Source organism: Anolis sagrei, chromosome Y (genome assembly GCF_037176765.1).
Source record: "Anolis sagrei isolate rAnoSag1 chromosome Y, rAnoSag1.mat, whole genome shotgun sequence".
NCBI classification, from domain to species: domain Eukaryota; kingdom Metazoa; phylum Chordata; class Lepidosauria; order Squamata; family Dactyloidae; genus Anolis; species Anolis sagrei.
Genome location: NC_090035.1, coordinates 8859786 through 8881304, shown reverse-complemented (window position 1 = coordinate 8881304; position 21519 = coordinate 8859786). Strand labels below are relative to the sequence as shown.

Here is a 21519-nt window from a genome sequence, read left to right as displayed (position 1 = left end):
AACAGCAGCTCATGGATTCAAGTACCTAATTTATTTGCATGCCCATCATCTGTTGTGTGGAGGCTTTAAAACTCAGCTCACATTGCGCCTTTCTGTAAGCTTATTTGCAAAATGAAACAACGAAATGTTATCTCATACATCATCATCTAGCAGCGCAGGGCAGGCATGCCTTCTTCCAAATCAAACAATATTAAGGGGCATCTCGCTGTAAATTGGAATCTGCACATACATGCCAGGGGGCTATTTTTTCTCATGAAGGAGAATGGAAAGGTGGGGAGAATACGATGGGCATCGGAAGAGCATAGGGTTTCAAACAGAATTCACAGCAAAAGCCTTGCAGGAGCTATTCTCCCAGAACCTAACCTGTCTCCCAGGGTTTGCTAAAATGCATTGCTAAAATGAAGGCTGAAAATGTGAGCAGTGTTTTCTGCTTCCTTGGAGACTAGGACACGAAACAATGGCTTCAAACTATAAGAGAGGAGATTCCATCTGAACATGAGGAAGAACTTCCTGACTGTGAGAGCCGTTCAGCAGTGGAACTCTCTGCCCCGGAGTGTGGTGGAGGCTCCTTCTTTGGAAGCTTTTAAACAGAGGCTGGATGGCCATCTGTCAGGGGTGATTTGAATGCAATATTCCTGCTTCTTGGCAGGGGGTTGGACTGGATGGCCCATGAGGTCTCTTCCAACTCTTTGATTCTATGGTTCTATGAAAAGATCTCACAAACCCACATATTTTGCAGGTTTTGCCACCCGAGAACTTAGAAATATAATATTTTAGTTCAAATGTTATTTTAAAAAGGAAACAAAGGCCCTTGCAACATGCAGAGACTGGCTATGCAGAGACTACTTTTCCAAATAGTTTCTTATCAAACCATAATGAACATAAAGCATATGAACTATTGTGTTGCTAAATGTAAAGCTTGGTGGTTGTGTTGCTCCACAAAATGCCAAGCACTTGTACTGTTTAAGGTAAAGGTTTCCCCCTTAACATCAAATCTGGACTCTGGGGGTTGGTGCTCATCTCGATTTCTAAACCGAAGAGCTGACGATGCGCGTAGACATCTCCAAGGTCATGTGGCCAGCATGACTGCATGGAGCACTGTTACCTTCCCGCAGAAGCGGTACCTGCTGATCTACTCATATTTGCATATTTTTGAAATGCTAGGTTGGCAGAAGTCGGGGCTAACAGTGGGAGCTCATCCCTCTCCCTGGATTTGAATTCCTAACCTTTTGGTCAGCAAGTTTAGTAGTTGTGCGGTTTAACCCGCTGCGCCACCAGGAGGCCCTTGATACTATTTAAATATCCCTAAAAGAAGATATGGGATGAAAGTAAGAAATGGCAACATGTCATCCAAAGGATCTGATCAGAGCACGAAAGAGGAAAATATTAAGAAATGCAAGTCTTTCCTTGATGCATGTCTCTTGAATAGGTAACTGCATGGCAGTTGAAAACCATATCATTTCCCAGGAAGGAATGCCTGTGCATTCAAGTTATTAAGTTTAGGTACAACTTGGCCAATATGAGATAAAGTTTGACGACAAAGAAAAATATAGCACATACAGCTCTTCTGGAATAACAATGAAAAAGGAAGAATATCTGACTAGCTCCAAAAAGATGGCACAGCAGGAAGCCCTGAAGGTAGAAAGAAAAAATCTAAGGGCATTAAAACCACCCGCAAGATCTCTGCCTAATACTTTGATGGATAGAGTGCACACCATAGTTGTTCTTGGGTGCCTTCATATCATATTCATATTCCACGGTGGTGCAATGGGTTAAACCCTTGTGGCGGCGAACTGCTGATCTGAACGTCAGTGGTTCAAATCTACAATACGGGCTGAGTTCCCATCTGTCAGCCCCAGTTTCCAATACAGGGACATGAGAAAAGCCTCCCAAAGGATGGTAACACATCCGGGCGTCCCATGGGCAACATCTCTGTAGACAGCCAATTCTTTCAAACTTGAAGACCTGAAGGTCGGCGGTTTGAATCCACGAGATGGAGTGAGCTCCCATCTGTCAGCCCCAGCTTCCCATACAGGGACATGAGAGAAGCTTCCCATAGGATGGTAACACATCCAGGTGTCCTGTGGGCAAGGTCTCTGTAGACAGCCAATTCTTTCAAACTTGAAGACTTGAAGGTCGGCAGTTTGAATCCACGGGACAGGGTGAGCTCCCTTATGTCAGCCCCAGCTTCCCATACGGGGACATGAGAGAAGCTTCCCACAGGATGGTAACACATCCAGGTGTCCTGTGGGCAAGGTCTCTGTAGACAGCCAATTCTCTCAAACCTGAAGACCTGAAGGTTGGCAGTTTGAATCCACGAGACAGGGTGAGCTCCCGTCTGTCAGCCCCAGATTCCCATACGGGGGACATTAGAGAAGCCTCCCAAAGAATGGTAACACATCCTAGCGTTCCCTGGGCAACGTCTCTGTAGACAGCCGATTCTCTCACACCAGAAGGGACTTGAAGTATATTCTCAATTTGCTTCTGACACACAAAAAATATATAACCTCTGACTTACAGCAGATCTAACACAGGGCTTACTTGCTCAGCAGAGGATTGCTGTTGCCTTTCTCTGAGTGTGGTTTGTCCAAGGTCGCTCACTGGTTTTACATAGCTGAGCAGGGATTTGAACCCTCAAAACCTCAAAACATGCCGACTGGAAGAGTGTACATGTAATTATCACACCAAGTCCCTAAATTATCTTGTCTAGCTCTAGGACAACAGAGTTAACTCAGCAGGTGCTATAGATCCATGTTGTGTTGTGTTATGTTGTGTTGTAGGATGTTTCAAAGTGTCAGTGAAAGCTCACTTCTGAGCGCTCCCTCGGAAGCACTCTCCATGGCTGGCACATTCACATGAAGATATTTGCCAGCTTTTAGCTTCTTCCCTTTCATTTGCAACATTTTTTATCTAATTGGCTTCAGAATTTATAATCCCGGTGACAGCGGCGTTCCGGCTGTGTGCCGCACAAGATGGGCTTGTGGGGGAGGAGAGGAAACAGCAAGGAAGCGAGCAAAGGCTGAAGGCACCATCTTCTGTCTGGATCACATTACTGCAGCGGACGACAGGCTTTCCATGCACACCTGCTGCTACTTTTGCCACCCTTAGAAACTCACAAAGATGATGATCCTCCGCTCCAAGAAATGCTTTTCCTTCTCGAAAAGTAACAGGGGCACCTGACAAGTTTTCTGCACACTCGAGAAAAAATGAATCCGAAGCTGAAGTGCAACGTGAACAGCCAGGCTTTGAAAAGACTAGATTAAGCAAAGGGGGAAAAATGCAATTAAGGCAGCAAAAAATTAACATTTCACCAGCAGGAACTGTACAATAAGAAGGTTTGTCAGGCACCCACTTAGTTGCCACATGTTCGTCTCCGTCGGCATTTACATGATAAATCCCAATTTTCAGCCATTGTTGAGGCAACCAAACAAAATTTGGTATGCAACTTTTCAGGCCCAGATGCTGAAATAAATTATGCACATTAGTCATTTACACATTTCAGAGCAGCAAAAAGCTATTTCGCAAGTTTTGACAATTTGGACACTTTTATTTTTTTGCCAGGCACAGCTAAAAGCAAGACTTCTTCTGATTTAAACTTCTTAAAAACGACTCCTCTATAACAAGCTAGGAAGATGTTTTTGCTGGAAAAATATGCACATGCAACTCAAGGCAAAGTGACGATATCTGATTACTAGTGAAGTATAATATGTTGGCCGAAGAAGAAGTGCATGCACAGGCATGTCTACATCAACAAAAATATGGAGACATGACAAGAATGAAATAACCTTGAAACACAACCAGATACAGTGAAGACATCTGCCCTTGCGCTGTGCTACTCTGCTGCTGAGTATGCATGCCCAGTGTGGAACACATCTCACCATGTTAAAACAGTGGATGTGGCTCTTAATGAGACATGCCGCATTATCATGGGGTGTCTGCGCCCTACACCACTGGAGAAATTACACTGCTTAGCCGATATCGCACCACCTGACATCCGCCGGGAAGTAGCAGCCAATAGTGAAAGGACCAAGGCAGAGACATCTCCAGCTCATCCCCTGTTTGGGTATCAGCCAGCACGTCAACGACTTAAATCTAGAAATAGTTTTCTAAGATCTACAGAGACGCTGGAACACCTCAGCAAGCGAGAGTCCAAAAGTGGCAGGCTCAAACCCAGAACCTCAATCAATGGCTGATATCAAATGAGAGACTTCCCCCTGGGCACACAGAGGACTGGGCAACTTGGAAGGCGCTGAACAGACTGCGCTCTGGCACCACGAGATGCAGAGCCAACCTTCAGAAATGGGGCCACAAAGTGGAATCCACGACATACGAGCGCGGAGAAGAGCCAACTACAGACCACCTGCTGCAATGCACCCTGAGCCCCGCCACATGCAACATGGAGAACCTTCTTGCAGCAATACCAGAGGCACTCCAAGTGGCCAGATACTGGTCAAAGGACATTTAATCAACTACCAAACTCACACGTTTTGTATTCTCTCTGTTTGTTTGCTTTGTTCTGTTAGAAATGTAATATATTTGACTGGCTGCCCTGACACGAGAAATAAATAAATACCTTGAAACTCTCTGAAAATAAAGATATCCACAGCAATTGGTGTCACTTCTAGACTGGCCTCCTGGTCGGGCAGTGGGTTAAACCGCTGAGCTGATGAACTCGCTGACCAAAAGGTCACTAGTTCAAATCTGGGCAGTGGGGTGAGCTTCTGCTCTTAGCCCCAGCTTCTGCCACCTAACAGTTCCAAAATATGCAAATGTGAGTAGATCAATAGGTACCATGCAGTCATGGTGGCCACATGACCTTGGAGGTGTCTACGGACAATGCCAGCTCTTCAGCTTAGAAATGGAGATGACCACCAACCCCCGGAGTTGCACACAACTGGTGTTAATGTCAAGGGAAAACCATTTACTTTTACCTAGACTAGAACATGAAAACAAATACAACATATGGGACCCTGACCTTGCCACTATTTCCCATGTTGTGTTTTTGCTCTGCTAACTGTGGAATAGGAAGATGACACACGTCACTGAGATACATTGATTTATAGCATACTTGCCTAAACATTTACAAACAAACTAGTCAAATGTGTTCACGAGTAAAGAAGCCCAATGAACCATAGGCTTGACTGTGTTTTAGAAATTTTAAACTCAGTTAATTCAATTAATTTATGTATTGTTCTGGTACTATACAATTTTATTGTTCTGTGTGGCACCTTGACTGCTTTTGTGAGCTGCCCCGAGTCCCTTCATGGAGATGGGGAGGGGTATAAATAAAGTTTTATTATTTCTTATTATTATTTACTAAATGTGGGCTAGACAATAGTAATGTCAGGCAGATTTGTAATTGGTTGAGCGGCCAAACCCAAAGGGTGCTTCTCACCAATGCCTCTTCATCTTGGAAAGGAGTGACTACTTGGGTGCCATAAAGACAGTTCTGTCCTAGATGTTTCAGGGCTGTTCAAAATCTTTCTTAATGACTTGGATAAAGGTTTAGAGGGCATGGTTATCAAGTTTGCAAATGGCACCAAATTGGGAGGGATGACTAATACTCCAGAAGACATGATCAGAATTCAAAAGAACCTTAATGGACGAGAGAGGTGATTGTCCAAAACTAACAAAATAAACTTCAACAGGGAGTGTACGATATTTCACTTAGGCAGGAAAAACAAAATGCTCAGATACAAAATGCCTAGCTTGACAACAGAGTTAGATGTGAAAAACCTTGGAGTCTTAGTGGACAACATGTTGAACATGAGCCAACAGTTTGAAGCAGCAGCTGAAAAAGAAATCCAGTAAGATTTTGGGCTGAAGCAAAAGAAGTCTAGTGTCTAGATCAGTGGTTCTCAACTTGAGGGTTGCGGCCACTAGAGGGATCAATCTGGTATTACAGGGGGGTCACGCCACCACCTCCTTTGGCTGATGCGGTTGAAGGTACTGCAAATCCCATCATCTGTTTCCATCCTCTCTCAAATCCTCCAGTATTTTCTGTTGGTCATAGGGTGCCTCTGTTGCCACCCATGTTGAGGGGCCTGGTCGTAGGCGGGAAGCCAATGTTGCCCCTCCTTCTCCCCGGATGTGTGTGGCTGTCCCGGAGCCCTCCCAGGCCTTGTAAGCCTGGGGTTCTGATGATGGCCTCCTCCCTTTGCGACGCCTCCAGTGCCTTCCCTTCTTCTTTCTCCTCCTCCTCATCTTGTTGGGCACGATGACCACTCTGACCTTGCTTCCTTTCTCTGGGCACCACATCCCACTTCGGAATCTGGGCCCGTCCTCGACCTTCACACACCACAGGGCTACCTTGAGACCAACAATTTCAATTCATGATGCCCCTCTCTTCTGCTTTAGTCAGACCTCATCTAGAATAATAACCCTGTGTCCAGCTCTGGACCCCACAAGTTCAGAGAGACACTGACTCGATGCTAGAAGGTGTTCAGAGGATGGCGACAAAAATTATCAATGGTTTAAAAACTATAAATCCCTGTGAGGAACAGCTTAAAGAACTGTGCAGATTGCAGATGCCCAAACACGAATCAAGGAACATGAAAGGCACTGCAGACTACTTCAGCCATAGCAGAGCACCTGATGAACCAGCCTGGACACAGCATATTATTTGAGAACACAGAAATGCTGGACCACTCCGACAACCACCATGTCAGACTACACAGAGAAGCCATTGAAATCCACAAGCATGTGGACAATTTCAACAGAAAGGAGGAGACCATGAAAATGAACAAAATCTGGCTACCAGTATTAAAAAAACTCTAAAATTACTACAGCAAAACAGCAGAGAGGAAACAACCAGACACAACTTAACACCTCTCAACAGAGCATTTTCCCAGTCTCAGCCAGGCCTTCAAATGCTAATGAAGGTGGTCAGCTGAAACATTCACACCTAGCTTCAGCAGAGAGCTCTTTGCCCCACCTCAGTCATTCCACAGATATATAAACCCATTTTCCTATTTCCAACAGACCTCACTACCTCTGAGGATGCTTGCCATAGATGCAGGCGAAACGTCAGGAGAAATGCCTCTAGAACATGGCCCTATAGCCCGAAAAAACCTACAAGAACCTAGTGTTTTAATATATTAATTTTAATATCTATATCCACAGATTTTATAAGTGTCACATATGAGGCTGATTAGAATGGTTCCATATCCTGGACTTCTGCTTTTAATGTCAATGGATTTTTTTAAAAAAGAATCCTCTGATTTTAATGTTCTACACTCCTGGTTTATGACAATAATAATAATAAAATTCATTCATTCCTTCAAAGAGCTAGGTATATTTAGCCTGCAGAAGAGAAGGTTGAGAAAAGACATGGTAATCATATATAAATATGATCACTACCTCTGAGGATGCTTGCCATAGATGCAGGCAAAACATCAGGAGAGAATGCCTCTAGACCATGGCCATACAGCCTGAAAAAAACTACAACAACCCAGTGATTCCGGCCATGAAAGCCTTCGACAATACATATATAAATATTTGGAAGGATGCCATAAAGAAGAGGGAACAGGGATGTTTTCTGCTGCCCTGGAAACTAGGACTCAGAGCAGTGGGTTCAAACGACATGAAATGAGATTCCACCCGAACATTAGGAAGAACTTCCTGACTATAAGAAAAGCTGTTCAGTAGTGGAACTCTCTGCCTCAGCGTCCGGAGGAAGCGCCTTCTGTGGAGACTTTTAAACAGAGGCTGGATGGCCATCTGTCAGGAACACTTTGATTGTGCCTTCCCTGTATGGCAAGGGTTGGACTAGATGGGACATGTGGGCTCTTCCAACTCTTATGATTCTATGATTCAATATAATCAGGTAGAGATCTCACAAGACTTTTGTGATCAAGGGTCTGGAGAACAAGCCCTATGAGGAGCGGCTTAGGGAACTGGGCATGTTTAGCCTGAAGAAGAGAAGGATGAGTGGAGATATGATAGCCATGTATAAATATGTGAGAGGAAGCCACAGGGAGGAGGGAGCAAGCTTGTTTTCTGCTTCCTTGGAGACTAGGACGCGGAACAATGGCTTCAAGCTACAAGAGAGGAGATTCCATCTGAACATTAGGAAGAACTTCCTGACTGTGAGAGCCGTTCAGCAGTGGAACTCTCTGCCCCGGAGTGTGGTGGAGGCTCCTTCTTTGGAAGCTTTTAAGCAGAGGCTGGATGGCCATTTGTCAGGGGTGATTTGAATGCAATATTCCTGCTTCTTGGCAGGGGGTTGGACTGGATGGCCCATGAGGTCTCTTCTAACTCTTTGATTCTATGATTCTATGATTCTATAACCAATTGGTTTGGTTAAACAAAAGATAACCGGTCAGGTTCATAAAGTTTGTGCACAAATATGCTTTGATAAAAATTATTTGAAAGATAAAACATGTTATAGTGTTATAGTCGGCTCTTTAAATGGGTGAGTGGCTTGATGGCAGTTATTCAAAGCCTAACATGCATTGATTTCAGCAAACAAGGTATTATTCTCCCATAACATATCTTGGTATCATGATTGCCTCCGTGAACTATATTTTACTCTTTATGCATTGAAGAGAAAATAATCTATCATTTTCAGTATAGTTACTCTTGCCATTCGTTACACTTTTCAAGACAGGGATCTACCATCATAAAACCAAGACCGTTTCATAGTGCAGCAACCACCCCAATTATTTGCATTGATTCGGAAAATGGTTAATGCTCTTCCAGAGACATAAAACAGATGACAAAGAGGGGCTGGTTGGTTAGTAAAATAGGTATATACCACATTGAATGCAAAATACTGTGCGCAACCATAGAAATCAGTATAAAATATTTTTACTATCGATTCACACATTCACACACATATATATGCCATGATCATATATTCCAGTTAAAGTTATTCTGAGTACAGTTCAACTACTGGATTTAAATTAATTGGAATCTTCGTAATTAGTCCCAGCCAAAGTAGAATTAATTACTGAATGGTGACTTGACGTGTACATAGATACAGGGGATTCAAAGTACCTACTCTATTCAGGAATAACAACAAGATTTACAATATTTCACTTCGGTTCTTGTGGGTTTTTTCGGGCTATAGGGCCATGTTCTAGAGGCATTTTCTCCTGACGTTTCGCCTGCATCTATGGCAAGCATCCTCAGAGGTAGTGAGGTCTGTTGGAAATAGGACAGTGGGTTTATATATCTGTGGAATAACCAGGGTGGGGCAAAGAGCTCTTCTCTGCTGGAGCTAGGTGTGAATGTTTCAACTGACCACCTTCATTAGCATTTGAAGGCCTGCCTGAGCCTGGGAAAATCTCTTGCTGGGAGGTGTTAATATGTGCCTGGTTGTTTCCTCTCTGTTGTTTTGCTGTTGTAATTTTAGAGTTTTTTAATACTGGTAGCCAGATTTTGTTCATTTTCATGGTCTCTTCCTTTCTGTTGAAATTGTCCACATGCTTGTGGATTTCAATGGCTTCTCTGTGTAGCCTGACATGGTGGTTGTTGGTGTGGTCCAGCATTTCTGTGTTCTCAAATAATATGCTGTGTCCAGGCTGGTTCCTTGGGTGCTCTGCTATGGCTGACTTCTCTGGTTGAAGTAGTCTGCAGTGCCTTTCATGTTCCTTGATTCGTGTTTGGGCAATGCTGCGTTTGGTGGTCCCTATGTAAACGTCAGGAGAAATGCCTCTAGAACATGGCTCTATAGCCCGAAAAAACCCACAAGAACCTAGTGATTCCAGCCATGAAAGCCTTCGACAATACAATATTTCACTTCATTTATCAATGTATATACTTCATAATTAAAATGATGATGGAGTCAACAACACCATTAATATTTTATATTCCCAAAAATATAGAGAGCCTTACTGACATCATATTATTATTGTAGGGGCCACAGTAGCACAGTGCTTAAAACTGCTAGTTACAGGAAATCCGATGACCGGAGGGTTAGCAGTTCAAAGCCGCGAGTCAGGGTGAGCTCCCAGCTGTCAGCCCTAGCTTGTGGCTACCTAGTAGTTCGAAAGCCTGTAATGTGAGTAGATCAATAGGTGCCAGGGAAGTAAAAGGGTGTCTATGGACAACAGGCTCATCGGAATGGGAAAAAATGGAACAAGAGCACCTCCTCATGACCAGAGTTGAGCATTGCCTCCAAACGCCGGAGATAGAAAAGGGAAGGCCTTTAGCTCTGTCTGTGTATTGTATGTCATTTGTTCACTGTGTTAAAAAGGCACTGAATGGGTTGTTGTAGGTTTTTTCGGGCTGTATGGCCATGTTCTAGAGGCATTCTCTCCTGACATTTCGCCTGCATCTATGGCAAGCATCCTCAGAGGTAGTGATTCCGGTCATGAAAGCCTTCGACAATACAAGGCACTGAATGTTTGCCTTATATATGTAAACTGTAATTCACTCTGAGTCCCTCCGGGGAGATAAAGCGGAATATAAATAAAGTGTATTATTATTACTATTATATAGTTATTATTGTTGTTGTTATTATCATCATCATCAACAACAACAAAAACACCATTATATCATTACAATGAGCAGAAGAAGTCAGAAAATAATACTAAATGAAAGCTCCACCTATATAAACACTTTGATAAACTCAATGTTGTGAGCATGTGTACAATCCATTGTGTACAATCAGTACGCAGACTGATTGTCAAGGAGCTCCTGGGTTAAACCCTAGTGCTGGCAGGCCTGAAGTCCAACAGGTTGGAGGTTTGAATCCGGTAAGAGCACGGATGAGCTCCTTCTATCAGCTCCAGCTCCCCATGCGGAGACATGAGAGAAGCCTCCTGCAAGGATGGTGAAACATCAGAACATCCGGGCTTCCCCTGGGCAACGTCCTTGCAGACAGCCAATTCTCTCATACCAGAAGCAACTTGGAATTTTTTCAAGTTACACCTGACACAGAAAAAAAAGATTAAAATTCTGTATTTCTGTAAAAATACAGAAAAGAAGAAAACTAATGTCAAATCTGCTCTAATCCTCATTAGTTTTCCTCCAAAGGTACATGATATGCTGGCAGCTGTATTGGAAGGGTTATTAATTACATACATAGGAAATACATGAAAAGTACACGTAATAAAAACAATGTCATAATTTTTTATCTGCTTTGATTGATGTAAGAGTTTTGCTCCCATTAATACCAGCTCCTTAGTCTTTGGTTCCAACAGCCAACACAGCTCGGCTCAAATGACTTCTAGCAAAGCACGATTTCCTTCTCTACTGTTATCATTAATATGTACAAAGATGGAAGTGGAAATTTCTAAAACATTCATACTGAAAATCCAGTTAGAATTATAATGTTCCTACAAGAACAGAGGGAGCCTGATTGTTGGAGAGATATCCAGTGCTCAAATGAAGCACCAAGCTGAAGGAATCCCACTCGTGCATTGCAGCACATCAAAATACCTGGGAGTTACTCTGGACTGTGCTCTGACTTATAAGAAGCACTACTTGAATATCAAGCAAAAAGTGGGTGCTAGAAATAATATCAGACAAAAGCTGAGTGGCACAACCTGGGGATCACAACCAGACACAGTGAAGACATCCTCCCTTGCGCTTTGCTACTCTGCTGCTAAGTACACATGCCTAGTATGGAATGCATCTCACCACGTTAAAACAGTGGTTGTGGCTCTTAGTGAGACACGACGCATTATCATAGGATGTCTACACCCTACACCGCTGCAGAAATAATACTGTTTAGCTGGTATTGCACTACCTGATATCTCTCGGGAAGTAGCAGCCAGTAATGAAAGGACCAAGACATGGACATCTCCAGCCCATCCTCTGTTCGGATATCAGTCAGCAAAACAATGCCTTCAATCAAGAAACACCATCCTAAGGTCTACAGAGATACTCACAGGAACATCTCAGCAAGCAAGAGTCCAAAAGTGGCAGGCTAACACCCGGAAACTCAATCAGTGGCTGATACAAATTGATTTTGAAATAAATAAATACAAATGAGAGACTTGGAAGGCGCTGAACAGACTGCATCACAAGGTGCAGAGCCAACATTAAGAAATGGGGCTACAAAATGGAGTCCACAACATGCAAATATGGAGAAGAGCAAACCACATACCATCTATTACAATGCCGCCTGAGCCCTGCCACATGCACAATGGAGGACTTTCTCATAGCAACACCAAATGCACTCCAAGTGGCCAGCTTCTGGTCAAAGGAAATTTAATATAATGCCAAGTTATTTAACTTTGTTTGTGTTTTTAAATATATTATAATTGTACTCTAGATTCGCTTCTGACATCTATATAAATAAAAATGTAATGTTTGTGCGATTAACAGAACTCAAAAACTACTAGACGAATTGACACCAAATTCGGACACCAGACACCTAACAACCCAATGTATGTCCTTCACTCAAAAAAATGATTTTGTCATTTGGGAGTTGTAGTTGTTGGGATTTATAGTTCACTAACAATCAAAGAACATTCTGAACCCCACCAACGATGGAATTGAACCAAACTTGGCACACAGTTCTCCCATGACCAACAGAAAATACTGGAAGGTTTTGGTGAGCAGTGTCCTTTGTTTTGGAGTTGTAGTTCACCTACATCCAAAGATGATTGTGGACTCAAACAATGATGGATCTGGACCAAACTCTACAAGAATACTCAATATGCCCAAATGTGAACACTGATGGAGTTCGGGGGAAATAGAATCTTGACATTTGGGAATTGTAGTTGCTGGGATTTATAGTTCACCTACAGTCAAAGAGCATTCTGAACCCCACCAATGATAGAATTGGGCCAAACCTCCCACACGGAACCCCAATGTGGGCCACAGCAACGCGTGGTAGGGGACGGCTAGTGATAAATTAAAAAATAACCAAGCTGCTAATAGGATGCTCTGTAGGACAGGTAGAAAAACTATGAAGCTAATGAAGGGATCTCTCTAACTATTGGAGATTGGAAGCATGTTAGAGAGGAAATATTCACTTCTCATCACAGACCAAATGGATCGCAAGACTGTCCTGCACAGAATTATCCTAAAATCTTAGGGAAAAAATCTTTTCCAAAAGTACAGGCTGCCTTTACTAGTCTTCTCAGTGCGGAACTCCTCTAAACATTTGTCCTAAAGCATCAAGAATAAGCCGCAAGAGTCAACAGCTACAAAACATACTGAAACCAGGTGTTCTTTCAAGAACGGCACACTGTGATTTCAAGTGTTTACACAAAGAATTGGCCTGCTGAGCTTTTACCAAAGCACTCAGCTACCACACCGTGCTGTTGCCACTTTGTACTCATTTAAGAACTATTTTCCAGCAGCTAGCTCTGTTATGTCAAGGCTGTACTAACCAATGCCTTGGGATGCAGATACACAAGACTTCCGGGTGGCGAAAAATTGGAGAGACAAACCACAGTGTTATGTTTATGTTTGCAAAAACTACTGACACTTCTAATGACAGGATTAACTAAAAATTAAAAAGGCCCAAATGAAATTTGTTGGACAAACCCAAATTATATTCTGCAGAAAAGGCTGATGCTCATTTGGAGACTTTAGATCAGTGGTTCTCGACCTTTTTTCGACCACTTGACCAGGGACCATTTGACCAGGGACCACTCTACAACATAAGTACCAAAAGGGTTACGAATCAGTTTTGGTCAACTTTAGTTTTGGTTTAGTTATTTGGGGTGCTGATTCAGAAAATTGCATTGGATAGACCACGTCAGCTCTCGTTTCTGATACAGAGAAAATATGCCATCCAGTAATTGGCATCTGCTTGCCCACAGAAAATCATATTTATTATGCCTCGGCACTATAAGAAGGTTTTGTGAGACCAATTGCTCTAGTTGCAACGGTGTAGTACCAGTGAGACGATGGACTATATTTTAATTCTGATAGACCACTGGTGGTCCAGGGAACACAGGTTGGGAACTACTGATTTAAACAGAAGCTAGGCCTTCATCCGTGGCCAGTGTAAATCAGATGCCATCCAATATTTTCTCTAAAGAAAATGTAACAGTAGAATAAATATAGATTTATACAAAGTAAGAATACCTTTCCTCCTTCACACATCTCAACTATTTATGTCTTGCTGATTCCCTTCATCTTCATCTGAAGGCTAACTTGAGATCTAGTTTCTGATACAGAACATATGCCATCCATCTGCTCACCCCAGAAAACCATATTTAGTAATCTAGAGCTGGTGCAATGCTTGTAGTAACCAGGGACCACTTTGACCAGGGACCACTTTGACCAGGGACTACTTTGACCAGGGACCACTCTCCAACGAATCAGATTTTGCTCAACTTTAGATTCAGTTTGGTTATTTGAGGCGCAGATTCAGGAAATTACATTGGATCAACCACATCAGCTCTAGTTTCTGATACAGAACATATGCCATCCAGTAGTCACCACTTGCTCACCCACAGAAAACCATATTTACTAATCTACAGCTGATGTGGTTTCTTCAATGCAATTTTCTGAATCAGCACCCCAGGAACAGGCCTTGAAACAAAGACACCAAGGCATCACTGCTTCCAGGTTCCACATGGAACAGCTCCGCTTAGAAGGAGGGAGGACGACGAGAAGCTTGTCATACCTTAAACAGTGTAAATGCCTAAAATGACAGGAAGGGGACCCTGCCCCCCCTCCCCCCGCCCCATAATGGACCGATAGAAAAAGATCTTTTGGTACCACAGAGCAAAAACAAGCATCTGCCCTCCCAAATTCAGTAGGTTTCCAAAAAACAGATCAGGGGCCCCACCGAAAGCCGGGACACCGAAACGGATCAAGATTTACCTGGATTGCACCAGCGTACTATTTAACAACTCGGCAGGAATCTATGAAGAGCAAACTAAGACTAAAAGCCTTTATTTGGACATTCTTACAAAGCCAGCAGGTTCAGCTGACATCCTTTACTTATGTCGTCTACATATTTTAATTAGTACTTAAAACTCCAAATATTTGCACCCTGGGGATTATGGGACAGCTAACAAAACAAATGTGACACCAGTCAGTTCCTTGGCAAGTCTCTAGGAAAGTGTAAAACAACCAGAAAATCAGTCAAATATTAGAAGGAGAAAGTTACCGCTCAACTTCTGATGAACTACACTATCCATAACACCAAAATGGACATTGTCCATTTAATCATGGGGTTACTAAGGCCTGAACTTCTTTATCTTAACTAATCACAAATCTAGCTACAGTTCAATATTATTTACATCTAATAGTTCACAAATACTACACAAAATAAGTTTAAACTATCAAAATAACTTTAACACAACCTTTGTTATTTGCTAGCAAGATTTGTATAGTTCTGTATGGACTTAAAAACATTTAACCAGGTGGTCAGCCACATATTTTTAGAACTCCAGTATCAAAATCAGTATCAATATCCAATATCAAAAAGCTTTCCACCTTTGTGCTACATGGAATCATAGAATCATAGAATCAAAGAGTTGGAAGAGACCTCATGGGCCATCCAGTCCAATCCCCTGCCAAGAAGCAGGAATATTGCATTCAAATCACCCCTGACAAATGGCCATCCAGCCTCTGCTTAAAAGCTTCCAAGAAGGAGCCTCCACCACACTCCGGGGCAGAGAGTTCCACTGCTGAACGGCTCTCACAGTCAGGAAGTTCTTCCTCTTCCACATCTCCAATTAGTATTCCTACAGCTGAAACTGTCACCCATAAACCAAACACGAGAGATACAAAATGCACAGCCAGAAACGCTCCGAAATCACGATCAGGTGTTTTCCATTTGAAGCCTTTAAGGTCACTTCAGAGCTGTTACGCAACAACATCCTCACATTCTGAAACACTCAAATCATGTTTAAAATGCAAAGACAAGTGGGGTTTGGACGCCGTGGCTTTTGCTCTTTTCCCAAATGTTTTCGGAAGCACAACAAATACGGACGCCCAATGAACTGTTTACAATGCCAACCTCAGAATGACAAATGAATATTTGTTGGTACACACTCTCACAGCGTGCATGCAGCTCAGCACTAGACATAACGCCTTCTCATTTCAGTCCCTATTGAAGTCTGTTGACAGTCCTACCTGCTGGAGATGGCAGAGTTTTGCTCTTTCAGTACAAGCTCCCGTTGCTGAAGAGCAACGATGTGGCTGGAGAGATCATCGGGGCTTCTAGACAAGTGAAAGACAAGCAATCCACGGTTAGAGAAGCACAGATATAGTACTCATTAGAAGAGACAGAGCTGTGTTCTACAAAATACACATGTATAAAAAAACCCAAACTGGCTATAATTCCGTAGAAGCTGACCAGAAGAGTTACCTTTCTTCATTTAGCAGAGGGGAGATACTGTCTTTATGGAGCAAGTCCCCTGCATTTAAAGCACCCCTGGCAGATGGCCATCCAGCCTCTGCTTAAAAGCTTCCAAAGAAGGAGCCTCCACCACACTCCGGGACAGAGAGTTCCACTGCTGAACGGCTCTCACAGTCAGGAAGTTCTGTTGAAAGTATTATAATGTTTACAAAATTATATAGTTCATAGAATGATTTTAGTTATGTTTATTTTCCTATTTCCTATATTTTAGAAAATAAACATTGTATAGTTGGTAGGCTTGTACCTTTAACTGTTTTGTTGTTCATTCGTTCAGTCGTCTCCGACTCTTCGTGACCTCATGGACCAGCCCACGCCAGAGCTCCCTATCGGCCGTCACCACCCCCAGCTCCTTCAAGGTCAGTCCAGTCACCTCAAGGATGCCATCCATCCATCTTGCCCTTGGTCGGCCCCTCTTCCTTTTGCCTTCCACTTTCCCCAGCATCATTGTCTTCTTCTTTAACTGTTAGTATGCTTGAAATTTGAGTCTTACCAATCAGATACAGGTGGAGCTTATTGCTTTTGTTTATATATTCTGCATCCTGATTGTATTCTCCCCCTTATATTTTTTGTTCCCGCATTGAAACTATATTATGCTTCTGTTCCAGCAATAAAGATAGCTTTATGCTACAATGCAGCTTCTCATTGACCACATTACTTCGGGGCTGTGCTGCTGCTGCAGTTTTTTTTTCTTTTGATATTCTGCAACATGAAGATTATAACTTTGCTGACAAGTTCTTCCTAATGTTCAGATGGAATCTCCTTTCTTGTAGTTTGATGCCATTGCTCCATTGCATCCTAGTCTCCAGGGCAGCAGAAAACAAGCTTGCTCCCTCCTCCCTGTGGCTTCCTCTCACATATTTATACATGGCTATCATGTCTCCTCTCATCCTTCTCTTCTTCAGGCTAAACATGCCCAGCTCTTTAAACCGCTCCTCATAGGGCTTGTTCTCCAGACCCTTGATCATTTTAGTCATCCTCGTCTGGACACATTCCAACTTGTCAATATCTCTTTTCAATTGTGGTGCCCAGAATTGGACACAATATTCCGGGTGTGGTCTAACCAAGGCAGAATAGAGGGGTAGCATGACTTCCCTGGATCTAGACACTAGGCTCCTATTGATGCAGGCCAAAATCTCATCTACAATGTTTGAAATAATTGTCCCCAGCAGTAAAGGGTCTACTGAAATGCAGCGGAAGAAGATGAGATGAGAAGCCATACTAACAATGGGAGACCTTAAAGAGCTGGGCCTGTTTAGCCTGCAAAAAAGAAAGCTGAGAGGAGACATGATGGAGGAGACATAAATATGTGAGGGGAAGTCATAGGGAGGAAGAAGCAGGCTTGTTTTCTGCTTCCCTGGAGACTAGGACGCAATGGAACAATGGCTTCAAACTACAGGAAAGAAAGGAGATTCCACCTAAACATGAGGAAGAGCTTCCTGACTGTGAGAGCCGTTCAGCAGTGGAACTCTCTGCCCTGGAGTGTGGTGGAGGCTCCTTCTTTGGAGCTTTTAAACACAGGCTGGATGGCTATCTGACAGGGGTGATTTGAATGGGATATTCCTGCTTCTTGGCAGGGGGTTGGATTAGATGGCCCATGAGGTCTCTTTCAACTCTATGAGTCCATGATTCTATGACCTCCTGGATAGTCGGAAAGCAGGAGAAGTTTTTTTACTGACTTTATGTAAGGTGTTTTGGAAGAGTTTTCACATGAGGAACATGAAAAAAATGCTTCAGTAAAAGAATGTAGGTACAATTTGGAATACACAGTAGTGTAAATATTTTTGCCACTTGTATTGAGAATCAGCTCCAGACAAAGAACCTTCTCCATATACTGTATATACCCAAGTATAAGCCGACCCAAATATAAGCCGAGGCACCTAATTTTACCACAATAAACAGAGTAAATGAATTGATTCGAGTTTAAGTCAAGGGTGGGAAATGCAGCAGCTACTGGTAAAATTCAAAATAAAAATAAGATATCAATAAAATTGCATTAATTGAGGCATCGGTAGGTTAAATGTTTTTGAATATTTACATAAAACTGTAATTTAACATAAGACTGTCCAACTCTGATCAAATCATTATTCTAACCTTCTTCAATGTAAATGTGCTGATGTATCCTTCCGGTAATAATAAAGAGAGTAAAATAATAAATGTAATAATAATAATAATAATAATAATAGAGTAAAATAATGGAACTATAATAATAAGAGTAATAATAGAGTAAAATAATAAATATAATAAGAACAATAATAAATAGAGTAAAATAATAAATGTAATAATAATAGAGTAAAATAATAAATGTAACAATTATAATAAATAAAGCTAAATAATTAACATAATAACAACAATAGAGTAAAACAAATGTAATAACAATAATAAATAAAATAATAATAAATGCAATAAAGTAATAATAATTAGAGTAAAGTAATAAATGCGATAAAATAATAAGAGAGTAAAATAATGTAAATGTAATAATAGAGTAAAATAATAAATATAATAATAAAGCAATAAATGTAATAATAATAGAGTAAAATAATGTAAATGTAAGAATAATAGAGTAAAATAATAAATGTAATAATAGAGTAAAACAATAAAATAATAATTAATAAATGTAAAAATAATAATAGGGTAAAAATGTAAATGTAATAATAATAATTATTATTATTATTATTAGAGTAAAATAATAAATAACTTTGACTATAGTATAAGCCAAGGGGGGCCTTTACAGGCTAAAAACATGGCTGAAAAACTCAGCTTATTCTCAAGTCTATACTTTACTATTTCCCTACCTCCCATTTTAGACACAAAACCCAGGAAAACTTGTGCTTTTTTAAAGTAGGAATTTACATCTGTTCTACCTGTTGCAAATACTGAACTGGAGGATTTCCTTAAAAGCACATTACCTCCTATTTCAGCAGCAAACTAGCAGGCAACTCGCAGCAAATACAGCCGGTGAATAAAGGCTTTCACTTTAGTAACAGGCAATAACACAAAGCACCACTGGAAAGATACATGGCTGTTTAAGTGATGAAAGATTGAAGCCGGCAGAGGAAACTACAAAAATGGTTCGGTATGCCTCTCAAACTCAATAAGAACCTGAATTACTCTCTCATTTAGCTAGTGATTAGAGGAACTCAATTTGTGAGCCTGAAGCAGATTTCTATACACTGTATAGCACTGCCATCCGTTGAATCGAACTCTGGAAAATGTTCATATACTCTAACACAGTGGTAGGAATGCTCCAGAAGTCGCACGTCCCAGACTGCAAAACATATAACGAGGAACACTGGGAGTTGCTGTCCAAAAAGGCCTGCAATGCCACACAACTCCCACTCCTGGCCTATGAAGAATGGCAGAACCAAGCGTTTGCCTTATCTTGAAATCTCTTTGGACCAAGCAAGCGGAATAGAAATGTCTAAGCCAAAAAGGAAAGAAACTTGAGCCAGGCAAAAAGAAAACACACAAACAAAAAAACCCACACACACAATGACTTGTTACATCTATATATATAAAAACGCTCTGTGCATAATGAGTACCTTAAAAACAAAATAACCAATGAACGAAATCACACCAAATTTGGCAACAAAACGTCTCACAACACAAGGAGTGACCATCACTCAAAAAAATATGATTTTGTCATTTGGGAGTTGTAGTTGCTGGGATTTGTAGTTCACCTACAATCAAAGAGCATTCTGAACTCCATCAATGATGGAATTGCACTAAACTTGGCACACAGAACTCCCATGACCAACAGAAAATACTGGAAGGGTTTGGTGGACATTAATCTTGAGTTTGGGAGTTGTAGTTCACCTACATCCAGAGAGCACTGTGGACTCAAACAATGATGGATCTGGACCAAACTTGGCACAAGCACTCAATACACCCAAATATGAACACTGGTGGAGTTTGGGGGAAATAGACCTTGACATTTGGGAATTGTAGTACTGGGATTCACAGTTCACCTACAATCAAAGAGCATTCTGAACCACACGAACGACAGAATCGGGGCAAACTTCCTACACAGAGCCCCCATGACCAACAGAAAATACTCAAAGCCATCCTGTCCAACTCCCTTCACCAGGGCAAGAAAACTTAATCAAAGCCCTCCTGACAAAGAGCCATCCAGCCATAGATATAGATAGATATGATTCACACACAGAGAGATATAGTGTCATAGATTTGAAAGAGACCCCGAAAGGACAATTATACATTGCATGTTCCAGAGTAGTCAAACAAGACACTCTCCACATCAACACTGACAAAGAAACAGCAAGAAATGCTGTTTACCCACAAGCATAAAGAAATTACATATATTAGAAACCAACATTTTTTCATTACTTTATTTTCCAGATCAACAGACTGGGCCACAGCAACGCGTGGCAGGGGACAGCTAGTAATTACTTCTCTCATCATCCACACATTCTTTTGCCTGCAATGTTATCTGTTCTGGGTACATTCCTCAATTCCCATGGATACATATGTCTCATGCACAGACTGATCCCAGCATGTTTCTGTTGTCCCCTAAATAGTCTGATAGTCTGGAGGTACTGCAAGTTCAACATCAGGCGCACATGGTGGCGCAATGGGTTGAACCCTTGTGCTGGCTGAACTGCTGAACTGAAAGTCGGCAGTTCGAAACCACGAGGCAGGGTGAGCTCCCATCTGTCAGCTCCAGCTTCCCATGCGGGGACATGAGAGAACCTCCTACAGGATGGTAACACACCTGGGCATCCCCCTAGGCAACATACTTGCAGATTTATTTATTTACAGTATTTATATTCCGCCCTTTTCACCCCGCAGGAGACTCAGGGTGGATTACAATGTACACATATATGGCAAACATTCAATGCCAAAGACACACAACAGATATAGACAGTCAGAGGCTATTTAACTTTTTCTGGCCACCAGGGGAGCTGTCGCTTTCATCGTCCATCTGCGACACTGATGAAGTACTTCTGCATTCCCCGCATGCTTTTTGCTGAAGTGCTTTGTGGAGTCTTTTTTATGGCCTCGTAAATTTTGTTCAATTAGCCTCCCCACACATAGGTGGTACCTAATTTTCCTACTTGACAGATGCAACTGTCCTTCGGGTTGCAAAGGTCGACAACAAGCTACACAATTGGTTGGAAGCTCACTCCGACCCGGGCTGGCTCCAAACTCATGAACTTGTGGTCAAAAGTGATCTTAATGCAGCTGACACTCAGACAGCTGCGCCACAGTCCTGGCCAATGGGT

General features: G+C 42.0%; 1 protein-coding gene across 1 annotated transcript in view; it reads right to left on the bottom strand.

Annotated features, from left to right (window-relative positions):
- The window catches only part of LOC132782155 (mitotic spindle assembly checkpoint protein MAD1), a 788899-nt gene that overhangs the window by 699842 nt on the left and 67538 nt on the right, over positions 1–21519 (bottom strand). Inside the window, exon 10 of the mRNA XM_067461825.1 lies at positions 15997–16083. Coding sequence (XP_067317926.1) covers positions 15997–16083 — 87 coding nt within the window. The remainder of the gene's footprint in view (positions 1–15996; positions 16084–21519) is intronic.